This window comes from Gymnogyps californianus, chromosome 9 (assembly GCF_018139145.2).
Source record: "Gymnogyps californianus isolate 813 chromosome 9, ASM1813914v2, whole genome shotgun sequence".
Taxonomy (NCBI): domain Eukaryota; kingdom Metazoa; phylum Chordata; class Aves; order Accipitriformes; family Cathartidae; genus Gymnogyps; species Gymnogyps californianus.
Window position 1 is genome coordinate 20,268,051 of NC_059479.1, and position 14,796 is coordinate 20,282,846.

The 14,796-nt window shown below is 43.4% G+C and overlaps 1 protein-coding gene across 1 annotated transcript in view; it reads right to left on the reverse strand.

The window, feature by feature from the left end:
- Nucleotides 1–27: 27 nt before the first annotated feature.
- COL4A6 (collagen type IV alpha 6 chain) overlaps nt 28–14,796 on the reverse strand; it is a 139,179-nt gene continuing 124,410 nt past the window's right edge. Inside the window, 16 exon segments of the mRNA XM_050901939.1 lie at nt 28–2,898; nt 3,558–3,844; nt 4,078–4,269; nt 5,032–5,148; nt 6,860–7,006; nt 7,285–7,383; nt 8,347–8,508; nt 9,373–9,489; nt 9,844–9,969; nt 11,251–11,322; nt 11,750–11,857; nt 12,624–12,731; nt 13,138–13,212; nt 13,745–13,808; nt 14,075–14,256; nt 14,567–14,692. Of these exon segments, the coding sequence (XP_050757896.1) occupies nt 2,638–2,898; nt 3,558–3,844; nt 4,078–4,269; nt 5,032–5,148; nt 6,860–7,006; nt 7,285–7,383; nt 8,347–8,508; nt 9,373–9,489; nt 9,844–9,969; nt 11,251–11,322; nt 11,750–11,857; nt 12,624–12,731; nt 13,138–13,212; nt 13,745–13,808; nt 14,075–14,256; nt 14,567–14,692 (2,243 nt within the window). The 3' untranslated portion in view covers nt 28–2,637.

Below are 14,796 nucleotides of genomic sequence, written 5' to 3' on the forward strand. Positions count from 1 at the left end.
TTGATCAGGGACAGTGTGATTTCCAAGAAAATAGTTAACCAGATCGTTATTTCATCTTGTTTGCCTTCAATGTTTATTAACCGCACTTTGGAAACGATACACTTAGAAAAAACTATCATTTTCTTCCCCTCTCCATGGATTAGCTGCATGGGTTTTTTAAAACAAAGCCTTACTTCTTAATGAATACATGAACTTACTGTTCATGTAACAGCAATTGTAGCCCTCTCCTCCCCACAGACAAAAATGAAGCCCTTGCTCGGAAATGCTCAGTCTTAAGCAGTAACTGCTAAAAAAAACAAAAAAAAGGAAGCACCTATGTTAAAAAATAAAAATAATAATAAAAAAAATCCCTCAGTGGAGTACAGTATAGTTATTCCCCACATAGGTCTCAGCTGTTACGTAAACACTCCTCAGAGAGGAGGCCTGGGCCCTGCAGACCTCTTGAAGAAGTATTCTTGGTGGGGTAAACAGATTTGTGCAAACGGGGCTGACGGAAGAACGGCCGGTGATTGGAATTCCCACCCCGCGCACCTGACGGAGAACGGCTTGCGTGGGAAAAGGCTGGGCTTGCTGAACTTGATGGAAGTTTGGACATGGATAGCAGTGGAGCCAGGTGGTTGCAACAGAAGCAGTTCCCTAAAGAGAGCGGTGCTTAAAATGCGTAAGGCTCTGATCCTGGAAAAAAAAATTAATTGCATTTGCATGTGTCCATGTTCAGAAATAAAACCAAGTCCCCGTAGATACAGTACCTGATTGGCACCCCTTTTAATAGCACCATGGGAGCCCAATGGCTGAAAAATTCATCGTAGTTTGCCAGTTATTTGCACAAATTTTCAAAAAGTAGTGAGCTTCACTGTGTGCACACAGTGTTTTAAAGTTGCATTTGCATAACCCAAGATGTAAATACAGTATGATCTGTCCGTGCTAGGACAGCTAAGAAGTAGATGGGATATTCTGCATAAAAGGATTGCCACTCAGGAGTGTTAAAATGCCTTAAAGATATTTGCAAAATACATCCAAAGCCGTTGCTGATCTTTCACAATTAGGAATAAGTTAAATGAAAGACTAAAATTGTTCTTCACAAATTCCCTGCTCGTCTCCAGTGTGGTTCAACTCTAGAGCACGCAGAGCTCTCTGACCCCAGTCTGGGAAGTTAATTAGATTATGCATGTAAATAATCATTAAAGGTAACAATATTAGCCACTTAAAAGTAAGCATGTTCTTAAGTACTTTGCTGGATAGACCTAGAGCCCTAGAACCTAGTAAAGAAGTAATACTTTAAAATAATGTCTCAGTCTTGCATTAATAATAATTTTCTGAGCAGTTTTGTCTTTAAGCCAAGGTGATGGTGTATTTGCAAGGCACTTCTTTCAAATGTCCTGGAATGTCAATATATAAGGATTTCGTATGCTTCACTCCAGAGAGGTCGATAATAACAATTTTAGCCCAACTAAATGAATTCATTAGATATATATTAGCATACCTTTTTCATGGCTTTCCCTCAAAATATACAAGGCTAATAAAATTAGTGGCACTTCTCTTTAATTATGCCCTGAAGGAAAGTGTGACTAGTTAGCAGTGCATACCCTAGAAATACAATTTTTTAAACTAACAGAAATAAAGCCCAGAGGAAGAAGCATACAACACATCGTGCCTGTAGAAGTAAAAAATGTACATCCCATAACTACTTAATTCTGTGTTTGCATAAGCTAGCATGCTATCTAGGAAAGCCTCTACTTTTCAAATACACACAGCTTGAATAATTACAAAACAAGTGTGCCAAGGCTACCTCAGAAAGGAAATTTATGTTCATAGTAATGTAATGTTTCTGGTGGCTGCACATCGTTTGACTGCAAGAAGATAAGCACAGACCTTAAAGTAGACATTTTGCCTGGAATATATTTCAATAGAAAGCTAGGAAAAATGCTAGAGGAATTTTGGATTCATCTTCACATTAAAAAATTGCATTTTTCACTGGGGTAGCTCTTTAAAGTCAACTGTGGATGAGAGTCTGGATTAGAATTGATTACCTGTCACTGGAGGAAAGAACGTCCCATCTGTTTAATAAGCAAAGCAAAACAAATTAATCTTTGAGTCTTCCTAAGGAAGTCAGTTATCAACCATTAATGCTTAGTGTTTCTAAGTCACCTACAAGACACTGATAAGTTTTAGCTAGCTCTGTATTTCATAGGAGAATGAGTCTTCATTCCCTTACACTAGACCAAATACTGTTTGCAAAGACACTAATAAAGCATCACTTTTGAAAAGTCTCTCTTGTTGATGACTGGCATGTGCCTCGGATAGAGGAGTGGTGTAACGTGAGACATCGCTTCCTCTTCGGTCTGAACAAGGAACTCGCAGAGACTTTCTGAGGTAGCCATAAATGAGGGGAAAAAAACCCATTGAAATAAAAGCATAGCACCATGTTCCATAAAAAAGAGGTTTCAGAGCACTGGTCTTTCCCTCCTCTGTGTGCAGTCAAACTCCTGGACTTGACACTCGCTTTTTGTAGAATTCTGGCCGTCTTGATTCACCCATCAACCACACACAAAACAGGTTTATGAATTTATCCTTCTTCACATCAGTGATGTCTAGTCTTAGGTAACAAAGACTGTTAATGTTATTGCATTTTTGTTACTACAAGTTCTTCATGCACACTTGGCAACGGCTGACCCTTGTTCGAAGCTGTCCTGCTTTCAGAGTTTCTGAGGGAGGAGCACTGACAAACTGCTGCGACTGTTCAACGGTCGTCAGCCAGAAGCTGTATTTGTTTGCAAAGTAATGGCATGTTCCCCGAGCTCCGTTGCATTCGATGAATGGAGTAGCACGGAAATCCTCCAGGCAAGAACCAGGTGAGACAAGGGACTGACCTCCACCTTCTGCACCAGCCGCAGTATGCTGAAATAAAGATGTCAGTTTAAATGAGTTCAAAGGAACAGAACGGGAGGTAAACAGGGGAGTCCTCCAGTTCCGTTGTTAAAGGGAGTAAAACAGGCAATCAAAATTATACCTTGGCTATGTGTATCTGTCTTTTGAGCCAGGGCTAGAGGTGAAGCAGCGAAGCAATGTACTTAGGCTGAATATACAGGCCTGGTATAACGGAAAACCAGCTTTTCACTTGCAAGCTGGGAAAACTGGGAAACAATAATGCTGACTTCATATTTTTCTAACAATCTTTTAACAATGAGCTTCTAGGAGAGCGCAATGGAAAATGTTCTACTTTTTCCACTGAGAGAGGAGATTAAGACAATGCTGTAGCTTAATAGCATTTCCACATTTAAAGGTTTGAAGAACAAAGAATATCTGGGGCAATACAGAACTACTGCATCAATGTTACTACTGAACTTGAGCAGTCCAGGTGAGAAGGGCAGCTAAACGGGAACAAACTCGGAAAGCCTACAGCAGGCCAGCTGATAAAGAAGAAATGCACTAGGGCAAGAAGCTACAGGGCTCTAGTTTCCTGTAAGCAACTCATAGAATACAGTCTCAGTCGCCTAATCAAAGAGGAGATCTAGAAATGTTTAAAGCTGCCTTTGCATTAGCAATAGCATCCTTACCATAAGGAAGGAGTATCCTATCCATAGGCTGCGCCAACCAAGGGGACACTGTGGGATGGTGATGTCCTGGCTGTGCACAGCCACAGCCTGGGAAGGTGCTTCACATACTGAGCAACGACTGATGTACTGCGGGATCTGAACACTGTCCACTGGCATCATGGGGATAGGAGCAGTGGTGGAGAGCCAGTAGGACTTGTCATTGCGGCTGGCGTAGTAGCACACTTCATTGATGTTGCAGTAAATAAAAGGCATGGTGCTGAAGCGAGGCAAACACGAACCAGCAAAACCTGGAAAAATTGGAGAAGCGGTCATATCAAGCATCTGCCAAATGCTCCAACTCATACACACCAGACATGAGTGGCGGAGGATGCCACAAGTGACACTGCTCCCAGTACAGACTCTGGCTAAGCAGACTTCCACCACCTCTACTACAACTGCCTGCGGTACCGATGAAGATTGCTCATTTGAAACGGGATTTTGGCCTACATTGTTTACACCTGAGAGAATTCTGTCAACTCACCAAGATCCTGGTTGTGTGACTTTTCCTGCCCCTCCACGTACAATAAGCTGTAGCCATCCCAGAGCTTATTCATTCCTATGGGACAAGGTGGGATTTGGTCTGACTGACTGTGCTTCACTAAAGTGTATCCAACGCCCACGCTCCGACCAGGCATTCCTGGCAAACCAAGTGAGCCCGGCTTTCCAGCAACACCTAGAAGACAGAAAAGGAGTCACTAATACGCAGTGCGGACATCAGCTGGCTTTATATCTGATTTTGGCATTGCTGACATTGTGTTTATGTCAGTCTTGTACAATGAGGAGCCCAAGTTTTAATGGTTGTTATATGAATAACTAGACTTACCAGTTCCAAAAGCAGTCATTTCACAGTAGCACCCACCCATTTCCTACCTCATTTAATTTTCTTTCTTTGCCCAACAACTCTGGTGCCAATGTGTTAGCACATATCTCACAGTACAATAATTCTGAGGATCTCAAAGCACCAACCAAAACCTAATAAATTCCTTTTTGCTATAGTGCTCTTCATGACGATATTCCTTTGACACAGAAAGGCCAAAAGTTGTACAACAAATCTGTGGCAGAATCCAAACCTTCTCTCCCTCACTGTGCCTTTCCTCTCCTATCCACCCCTCACAGCTGTGTTCACTGTGAATACCATTTTGCTCTTTTAGATCTTCAAGATGACTCCCACATCCACAAAACATTAAAACCAAAAGATGTTCAGAATTGTACCTAGGGAAACACCAGCAGTGATAGACAACAATGACATGTGACATAATCTTCCTCACTGAAGATTAAATTTACTTTATTGCAGATACAAGACACAAGATCGTGTACATCCCCCGGTCTTCCTAAGGTAATTGGGTGTTGGGGAGGGTCTCTGCAGAACCTGTAGGCAAACAGAAGTCTACTGATTGCTTCTTTCTGATCTGTGCTCCCCAAATCATAAAATTACCTTCGAATCCCTGTGGTCCTGGGGCACCCGAAGGTCCTGGATCCCCAACTATGCCAGGTGATCCAGATAAACCATCACGTCCTTTCAAACCAGATCTTCCTGGCAGACCTTTTGTACCTGAAATTAAATACAATTATTACTATCATTATTTCCTCATATTAATGCCTTCACTCCTGCAATCATATTCTGGAAGAGAAACATGTTGTCAGCAGGCATGCTGAGAGCTCACTCTTCAGCAGCTGTGGTTACAACCAACTAACTCCATACAGGGATTCCACATGATCCAATTGTCTGTTAAAGGATCAAGAGGTGCAGCTGAACATTAGACAAGGCTGAAAATGCAGCAGTGAGATCTGGGATAAGCTACTGATTTTAGTCTGAAGCCACATCGGACCTAAGACTCAGGTTTCAATTTGATGGCTGTGGAAGTCTGTGAACTCTTCTCATCTCTGTCTCACAAGATTCCTGCCACTGTGAAAACAAGAATCCTCTGGTATAATGCTCCAGCTGTTGTAAGCTGAAGAAAGTTGAGCTCCCTTGCTGAAATTTTGCTTAAGACTTGGAGTCACTTCTTTTGCTTGATTTCACCCTTTTTTCAAACCAGAAAATTGGCCTTGATGTTCAGCCTAAATATTATGTAAAATTAGAGCCATTGACTTGAACTAAATTCACCTTTCCCCTCCTCCCTCTGATATTTGATGATGAGCATCTGACTGACAAATCTTTAAAAAGTCTCAAGGCAGTGAAGGGTGCTCAATACGTAAAGGCTTAGAATTTAGTGGGATGTAAGAGGAGGTGCCTATGGACCTTTAGAATCCGTTCAGGACTGTCCTGACCCCAAACCAGAAAGGTCTGGCATGGATTGAATAAACCAACGATAAAATAAGTGTTCAGGATGTTACAAGTTAAAATATAACAAAACAGCATAAAGAGACAGAAGGCGTTATGCAATGGCACAGAGCTAGATACCTAGCATGTGATCAGTAATGTGGAAGGTTGATATTAGTATAAAGAAACATGTGACTGGGAAACAGATGGGTGTACATTTGCAGAACTTTTGTAAAGATGAAGCATTAAAAATAGTATAAATAGGGGTAATTTCCCAATGAACTTTTCTCTTTCTGCTGCTCCGCAGCATCTGTTACCTGATTGCCTGACCAGTATTAATAAAGGCGCTCTCAGCTTTTACTCCCTGCGTGTTTATTCACTTTAGGAACTGACAACAGGAAGCCAGGAGCTAACACAGCTCTATTCACTGTGATGGGATTCAGGATAACATCTAGGGGGAAGGACTGGTGCTAAGTGATCTTCCTGCTCTAGCAGTTTTCATGAATAAAAGAGAATACCAAGATTTAAAAACCACCTAAACGGCAGTGCTGAGAAAGGAATCATGGGGACTTGCTGGGCCTAGGAGAGCCTACTGGTGCAGGACCCACCAAAGTTGCTCTGCCAAACAATATGAACCACAGTGGTGCAGGCTGAAGTTCCCAGCACTTCTCCAGTTACAGTATTTCATTAACAATTCAAATAATTCTCAGTGGTGAATTATTTTCATGACCACTCCACCTGCTAGTACCAAAGCTGGTATCATATCAGCTACATCACAGGCTGCTGCACCTAATTCTGGAAACCTAATTAAAAAACACTATAAAAGTGCATGAACAGAATTTATCAAATACATTCTAATAATAACAAAACATATTTGTATGCTTTTTGCTGGAATTATTTCCTTTATTAGAAAAACCTGTAAACCTTCCTAATGCATTTGAGAAAGTAGTGTTGTTCTTCCCGAAGGCCAGCATTTCAGTGATCTGAGTGTACTTTTTACCTGGTTTTCCAGCCGGGCCCTGGAATCCAGGATCTCCGTCAAAGCCAGGGACACCATCAATTCCTGGCAGACCAGGTAAGCCTGCAGGGGCTGTGACTTCTTCTGGCTGTGGGGTGATACCTGGAGCCCCTTGTCGGCCAGGGAGACCTGCACGTGGTGCAAATGACAGTGTAAGTACTCCACAAAAAATTCGCAGTTTTGATGATAATACTGACACAAAGGAGAAGTATGCTAAAGTAAGACTGCCTTAGTACATCAGCACTAGGTATCTTTGTAAAAAGTGGTATGTTAAACTCTTTCTAATTTATTTCAGTGTCTAAGAAACTAAGAGTCCTCCAAATAAGCCCATTAAGGGAGCTCTGAAATTTTCCCCAGCCCAAACGATGTGCAATGAAGTACAGCTTTTCAAATCCTCCAGCACTCACCTCGACGGCCCATTTCACCTTTCAGGCCAGGGTAACCAGGATCCCCCGGAGGCCCGTCTTTACCGGGCATCCCCATAAGGCCAGGCTCACCTCTTATACCTGCAAAGATACACAGCTAGAGACCTCAGGGGCTAAGCATAGGGTCCTGATTCTGACCCACCGCTGGGGCACTGAGAAACACACTGAGGGCAGCAATGGCAACAGCATTTCAGCTCTGAGATGGAGAGGACCATGACCCTTAAGGAACTCTGTGCCCATTTTGATGTCCAGAATGGCTGCAGAGCCTCAAGACAAGAATTTCCACTGCTACATTATTACAGTTTATTGAAAGTATTCTTCCCCTTCCTTGGGTAACCCAGGGAAAGTGTTTGGGGAGCACACATCTTTTCTATTTGGAATCCATCTCTATGCACAGCACAGAGGGATGAGGATCAGCCAGCCTACAAAGACAGCATACAGTTCTTCACCTGGCAATGGTTCTCCATCGTTTCCTGGCTTTTGAGCTGTGTGGTTTCTTTGAAACCTTGCTATTAGAGTCCTTGTTTGCAGCTGCTCTCTAGTCTCCTTTGGTAGAGACCAAAGAGAGAACAACCTGCTCCCTGCCTTAGCCCAGAACAAGATCTCTTAACTCCTACAATCCTCTGAGCCTCTTGTAGAGACCTAAATCCACCACGCTATGCCTCTGCGCATATGTGATAGGTGGGATGAAACAGCATCTCCAGTCTTTGCCTAGACAGCATATGCAAGTGGGTAACTGTAGTCGACAAGCACAGCACCATTGCATGTGGACATCATCTACTCAGAAAAAAACAAAGAGAAGAGAAAAAAAATCATTAGGGACACACTGAAGAGCACATGGGGCTGGCCTCACTTTGCTGCTTTTGGAGTCAGTACGTAAAATCTGCATGGGCCAAAAGGGAAGACTTAGACAACAAACTCAGCTGTGCTTACACTTGAATGAGGATTCATTTCAAAGCAGTCACGCTAACCACACGATAGTCATTCATACTGTGAAGGTGACAGCTGCCAAACCACACCCAGACCCTTTCAAGGCAAGATTACCTTTGAGTCCAGATGCTCCAGGGAGTCCAATTGGACCAGTGGGTCCCACGTCACCCTTAATGCCTCGCAAGCCAAGAACACCAAGGAAACCTGGATTGCCCGTGTCACCTTGGTCAGAAGCTGGGCCAGGGGGCCCTCGTGGTCCTGGAGGACCTGGAAGACCTAGAGACAACAGGGGTAATGAGCACCGTCTGCTCATCGGGCAAAGTAAATGCTGGGGCTATCCCCAGCACATCTTTCTAGAAGACAGTCATTGTTTGGGTGTCTGTATTTCCAGGGGTGTCCTCCTCCTGAAGGAAAAGAACCAGACCCCACCTGCTTATATCCACTTAGGTTTCATAAACTTTTAAATCCTTTTAACCACAGTAATTTAGCTTCAAATTCTGGGCCTGAGCATAGCCCTTGCCCCATTTGGTAGCTAGCCTGGTGACTCAGACATTCCCTAGGAGAATGAGAGCAGTGGCTTCAAATCCTTGGCCAGGGAAAGGCCTAGAGTCTCAGCCTCTCCGATAAGGCTGTGAGGTATTAGAATGGGTACCAACGCCATCATGACAAATCTTTCAAACTATACTTGCTGTTGACCCTATGGCAAGTGGTTCTTATGTACCTCTAAGTAGCAAGGAAGCTTTGCTGCCTCCCAGCTCACACAGGATACTTCTAAACTTTACACAGAGCCTATGATGACAGCTGTGGAAACCACAGTCCAAAATGGAGCTGGTGTCCAAATTTAGACATACTACACTGGACTGAAGTACCTACCTTAGTGCCAAGGTCTGCCTTCAGTACCACAATAGGTGAAATGAATATGGACTAGAGAGCTTTAATAACAGGCTAAACCAAATCAGGATTCAACAGCAGGAATTGAAAACAGATCTTATCATTCTCAATCCCTGATTTAAACCCCAGGTTATTAAAGCAACAGTACTCATCCAAGTCATTTCCCCTCAGAGCTCTTCAAAGGAAGCACGTAAAGAAACAGAAATCCCCTTAGCTAGTCCACTCTCCTTAAGAGGCCTCTTTTCATACCTGAACTCCCATCAGTTCCTGGATGGCCAGCATCCCCAGGTCTCCCACGTATATCAGAAGGAAGAGAAGCTCCAGGTGTTCCTGGCAAGCCAGGCAGTCCCACAGGACCAGGGGGACCTAGAATAAGAAAGAAAAAGTGAGAGAGTGTATCCAAAGCTCTTCAGTGATCTTCACAGACATGGACAGTAGTGGCTGCGTAGCATTTATGTTGAGGAGAACAAAGAGACATCTCACTACATGAGGGGAAAAATTACTATATTCTGCTGTTCAGGAGAGGTATAGACACTGTGAGAACTATGTAACCAAGTGTTTCTCAAATATATAGCCACATCACAGATTTAACGTTTACCTGTCAAACTACTAACCACCTCTGTGGCTTTAGGAGTTCTCTTTGGTAATTCTGCTGACCATGCAACGCATTAACCTGAGCTGCAATACATCCTGCTGGGCTTCCAAAACATCAGTATTTACCCATGTCTCCTGATGAGCCTTTTGGTCCAGGGAATCCTAGAGCTCCTCTACCCAAGCCTGGAGAACCTTCTTCACCCTTCGGACCTGGGAGACCTGCAGGGCCTTTCAGTCCAGCTTCACTCAGACCTAATTAAACATGGTTAACAAAGATAAGAGAGCCTATTCAAATTGCCTAATAGCAGTCAAATTGTTACACAAACTGAGTTGTAATAAAAAATTAGCCATTTACTACTCTCTCTGCTGTTTTCAGTAGAGCAACAGAAAGAGATTTGGTGCCTTATGTGCTACTCTGGTTGTGCAGAGTGAATTTAAACAATCTGCAAGATGCTGACAGAGAAGCATATGACTGTTCTGGTCTTCCCACAAGCTCTTGCACAAGGATGTGAACATAGCACTCCTGTGACAGGATTTGCCTGCCAGCCTGTATGCTGTGTCTCTCAAGAGGACGCAACATAGACTCAAGCTTCTGGTCTTTAAATAATCTAGTAGGCTTCATGCTCCAACATGGAGAGATCAGTTTCCACAGACTACTGCAGAAGACACACTGAGGCACAAGCGGTGCAGGGCAGAGGCTCCCAGGAAGAGCTGCAGGGAGATGTTCAGCATGTCACTCTGGTAAGAGTAAATACTAAGCAGCTCTCTCAGATAGGAAAATTGTGGAGGATCTATATGCTGTAAATCATTACCCTCCAATAGAGAATGTTTTAAACAAAGAAAACACAGGTATCATTTGAGTTGTACACATCAAGACTGTCCACTTTCATGCATAAAATGTCTGCCACAAATTTTAAGTGCTGCTTTACAAGATGACTGTAACTAAACAAGTCTCTTTGGAAAGGTCTTTCTCTGCCTCTTTACATTTAGTAAAACACTGTTTGCAAAACAGAACCACATTCTATTTCATACAGTTAAAAATATGAAAAGATCCAGCAGAAGCTTTGCAAAAGCAGAATCCAGAATCTAATCAAAGAAATCAGCTTCTGATTTTACTGGTGCCTTTCTTGAGCTCCATATAATGGAGGGCTATGGAAAGCAGTAAGGAAACATGCCATTGCTAAGCCCAACTCAAAGCAAGCATTTGATGCTGCCCTGCTAAAATCAAACATCCATTAGAAATGGAAGAGTTTTATGATTTCATTCCATTGACTTTCCAGCAGCGACATAGTCCTCCAGGAATTCAAGGACAACCATCACCAGAAAAGCCTCTTCACTCCACAGGCTGCATCCTATTCTTACTGGCATTAAAGAAGAGTTTGTTCATGCACATTCAGTATCCCGAGGTTTTTCTTCAAGTTATAATTAAAGAACTGGGTGAAATAGGGGAATTTTGTGGGGAACACAGCTCTTATGATGGACCAGTGTATGCATTTCCCCAGCTATGACGCTTCTACTACACATTTCCTTTACCTGGTGTTCCAGGAGACCCTTTTGTGCCCGGCAAGCCATTCAGACCGTTTAAACCTGGAAATCCATGAAACCCTGAAGAGACATTGGGAACACATAAGTGAGCAAATAAGCAAATAATCTAATTAGGTGGAAATGCATGAGATGTTTCATGGAGACTACAATGTGTATGAGAAACCTCACACACAGGGGAACACATGATGCAAAGTCTTCCTTCACGCAGGCCCCCCTTCATGGAAACTCTTCCCACTGCTCTCACCGGTTTTACCCTTAGTGAACACCCATCAGTGATCCAAATCAAGTGAGAGCCTCTCCCTTTCCAACCACCCCTCTGCTCATTTCTAGCAGCTGGTGCCTGCACTAACATTGCCAAGAAATGAGCTGATTTCCCACGCACAGCTGGCCCACACATAAGAGCACTGCCTGCCTGCTGTGATATACTTGGCCAAAACACTGGTTTTCTGACCCAATTTCTCCCTTCATGTGCAGGCTCCAGATATACCTTTAGGTCCTGCTGTTCCACGAGCTCCAGGGAATCCAACAGCTCCTGGCTGCCCTGGAGGTCCTGGTGGCCCAGGAATTCCTCTCAGCCCAGCATTTCCAGGGATTCCTAAAAACAAGCAGAAAAATGTTCCTGTACTACACATCCAGGATAGAACAGCTCGCAGCTCCATCTTACAGCTTCTGTTCCTGCACTTAACTCACAAGATGGGTGAATAAACTACTACTTAGATAAAGCAAAACCAGAGCCAAATCTCTCCTCACTACTACTACTAGCATAGCACTTATCAAGCTATTTATTTGATAGCTTTTTTTTTTTTAATCATAGCAATGACATTCTTCATCATCCACCAAGTGACACACTGGAACAGTCCACATACTGAATAACTAATTAAATTGTTTTTCAAATAAAATATTCCAATAACGATTTTCACTGTTCTCCCATCTTTAATCTTGATAACAATTTGAGAATCTACCTGCTAGTTACACCACTACCCAAAGACACTTGCAGCCATCCTTCTGGGAGGTTTGGCTCTAGAGAGGGAACGGACAGAAGTGTTGCAATGGAAGATTTTAGAGCAGCCTTGCCCATAAGCAGCTACAAAGAAGCTGCTATTGCTTGTATCTAACTGAGGTCTTCCCTATTTGTTAAAGGAATTCCTTTAGGTTTCCATTGTGCAAGATTCACCACATGGTTGACCCACGGGATTGGTCACAACAGGACAAGGTGACACCTTACACTAGTGTCATCTTCTTGTCAACCTTCTTGTTTAAGCCTCACCTGAGAAAGGCCAACCAGGGCTAAGGAAACAACACGGTGAGGTTGCTCCACAGTCACACTATGAACTGCGGGACTTAGATGCCTAGTCCAGTACCTGCTGGTCCTTCTTGGCCAAGATCTCCTGGGCCACCTTTGAGTCCATTCACCCCAGTGTTTCCTGGGTAGCCTGGTTCACCCTTAGGTCCTTCTCTCCCCCTCTCTCCTGAAAGGACAAAAACAGACAGCATGCTAGAGCACAAGTCAAACTGGAGGAAGGTGTGAAGAGAATGAGAAACACGGTTATGTTGAGGCTGCAGCACTTGTGTCTGCTTAGCCATGTCTGGGCCCTGGGCTGGACTCCCTGGATGCCAAATACCAGTGCAAGTTCACAAGTTCCTCCTCAAGAAGTGAAGTGGGACCCAGCATTAGAATTGGGCTGTTCTTGGACATATTCATTATCATCCAGATTTGTGCCCCACCTGGATTCCAGACTCCTCGAATCTCACTTCCAGGAGAGGACTAAAGTATCTAAATTTATAGATTACAAAAATAGCCAAATTGGGCAATGCTATCCTGTTTAATCTCTAGAATTTTGCATTCCTGAAGTGAGCAATCAAGGGCTACTTTACCTGGGAATCCCGGGTCCCCTCGCTCTCCTTTTGCTCCAGCAATGCCAGGAATGCCAACAGACTCTCCCTGGTCACCTGGAAAAGAAAGACAAGGTGGGGAGGCCATTCCCTAATTGACTGTGGGGAGTAGTTTTCAGGGCTGCTCAATAGCCTTGTTTATAAAAATAAACCTTGCCTATACTTCAAATCCATGGAGCAAACAAAGACAATAGTAAGTGATATACCTGAGTTTGAAAATGCTTATAAACAGCAATGGATGCAAATTCACTCATGCAAGTGCATGATAAGACAAACATTTATGGGTAATTCCACAACATCCTGCCCTTTATAGTTCTAACACAAGGAGATGAGAGAGAAGGGTGCTTCTCGTACTGTCCAACATGCTTCACACAGTGCTGTGGCCAAACTTTCAAAGGACCATAAAGTATTTAGGCATTTGGCTTGGGACTGGTCTCATCTGAATGAAGCCCCTTATAAGGGGACATGCACTTCGGAGCCAGTCACTGGAGAGCAACGGACACTTCTAGCACACTACTTATTCATTTTAGTCATGAATATTAGGACTGTGTGTACTGAAAGACCATGTACGCTATGAAAGATTTCTTACCCTTTGGACCAGGGAGGCCAATAGGTCCTGGGAATCCAAGTGTTCCTGTGATACCATCTGAACCCTGAAAAAAAACCCCCAAAATTAGCCTTTGCTTTTTATTCTTGCTGTTCCAAGTTTGGGTCATGTGGGATAACAGACTGCAAAGATGTAGGAAGAAATACTATCCAAAGTGTCATTCAACAGTATGAGCCAAACAAAAACAATCTGGAAGTTTTGTAAGGAAAAATCTTGCCAGCTTCTGCTGCTTTGCTACAGAAGTAGCAATTAGAACACACGATTTTCCTAAGAGCACTTAGAGAAGATGAAGATACTTAAGAAGGTATTTACCCTCTCTCCTGGCATTCCTGGAAATCCTATGATACCATGTGTACCCTTCTGTCCTGGCAGTCCAGGCTGTCCAGGTGGACCAGGGAAGCCTGGGTCACCATGAAGACCTCTCTCTTTGCTTGCTGACCCAACTGGACCAGGGAGACCTGGCTGTCCACGGCTTCCTGGGATTCCTTTATCACCTGGGTTATACAATAGAGTGTAATTTCATTTCATAATACAGACATTCAGCTCATTTGGGCCAATTGACCTGTTACCCAAAGCTCCCCTTAAAGAGGAGGAAGGGATGGCATTAGCTCTGCAGAACAGAGCGTCAAAGGAAAATTGTCTTCTCAAAATTCAGAATTACCGTATGCAAATCTTGCTAGAATGTGAATGGCAGAACAGAAAATAGTAATACTGCAGGTGCTGTCAAAAGGACAGACCATACTCCACTGAGAATAAGCAGCTACTGAACTGATACTGGCAACTAACTACAGTGTTGTGAAATACCTCTAGGTCCAGGGAATCCTCCAAGTCCAGCTAATCCAGGATCTCCTTTGTCTCCTTTGAATTGCAGTGCCTGTTCTGGAAGCCCAAGAACAGGAAGACCAGGTGGACCTACATCACCTCTGTCACCTGAAGAAAAAAGTAGTCAGGAAATCTTGCAAAATAATCTAACAGAGAAAGGGTATAACACTAGAAGCTGGCAGACAAAAACAGAACTTCCATCCCTCCTGATG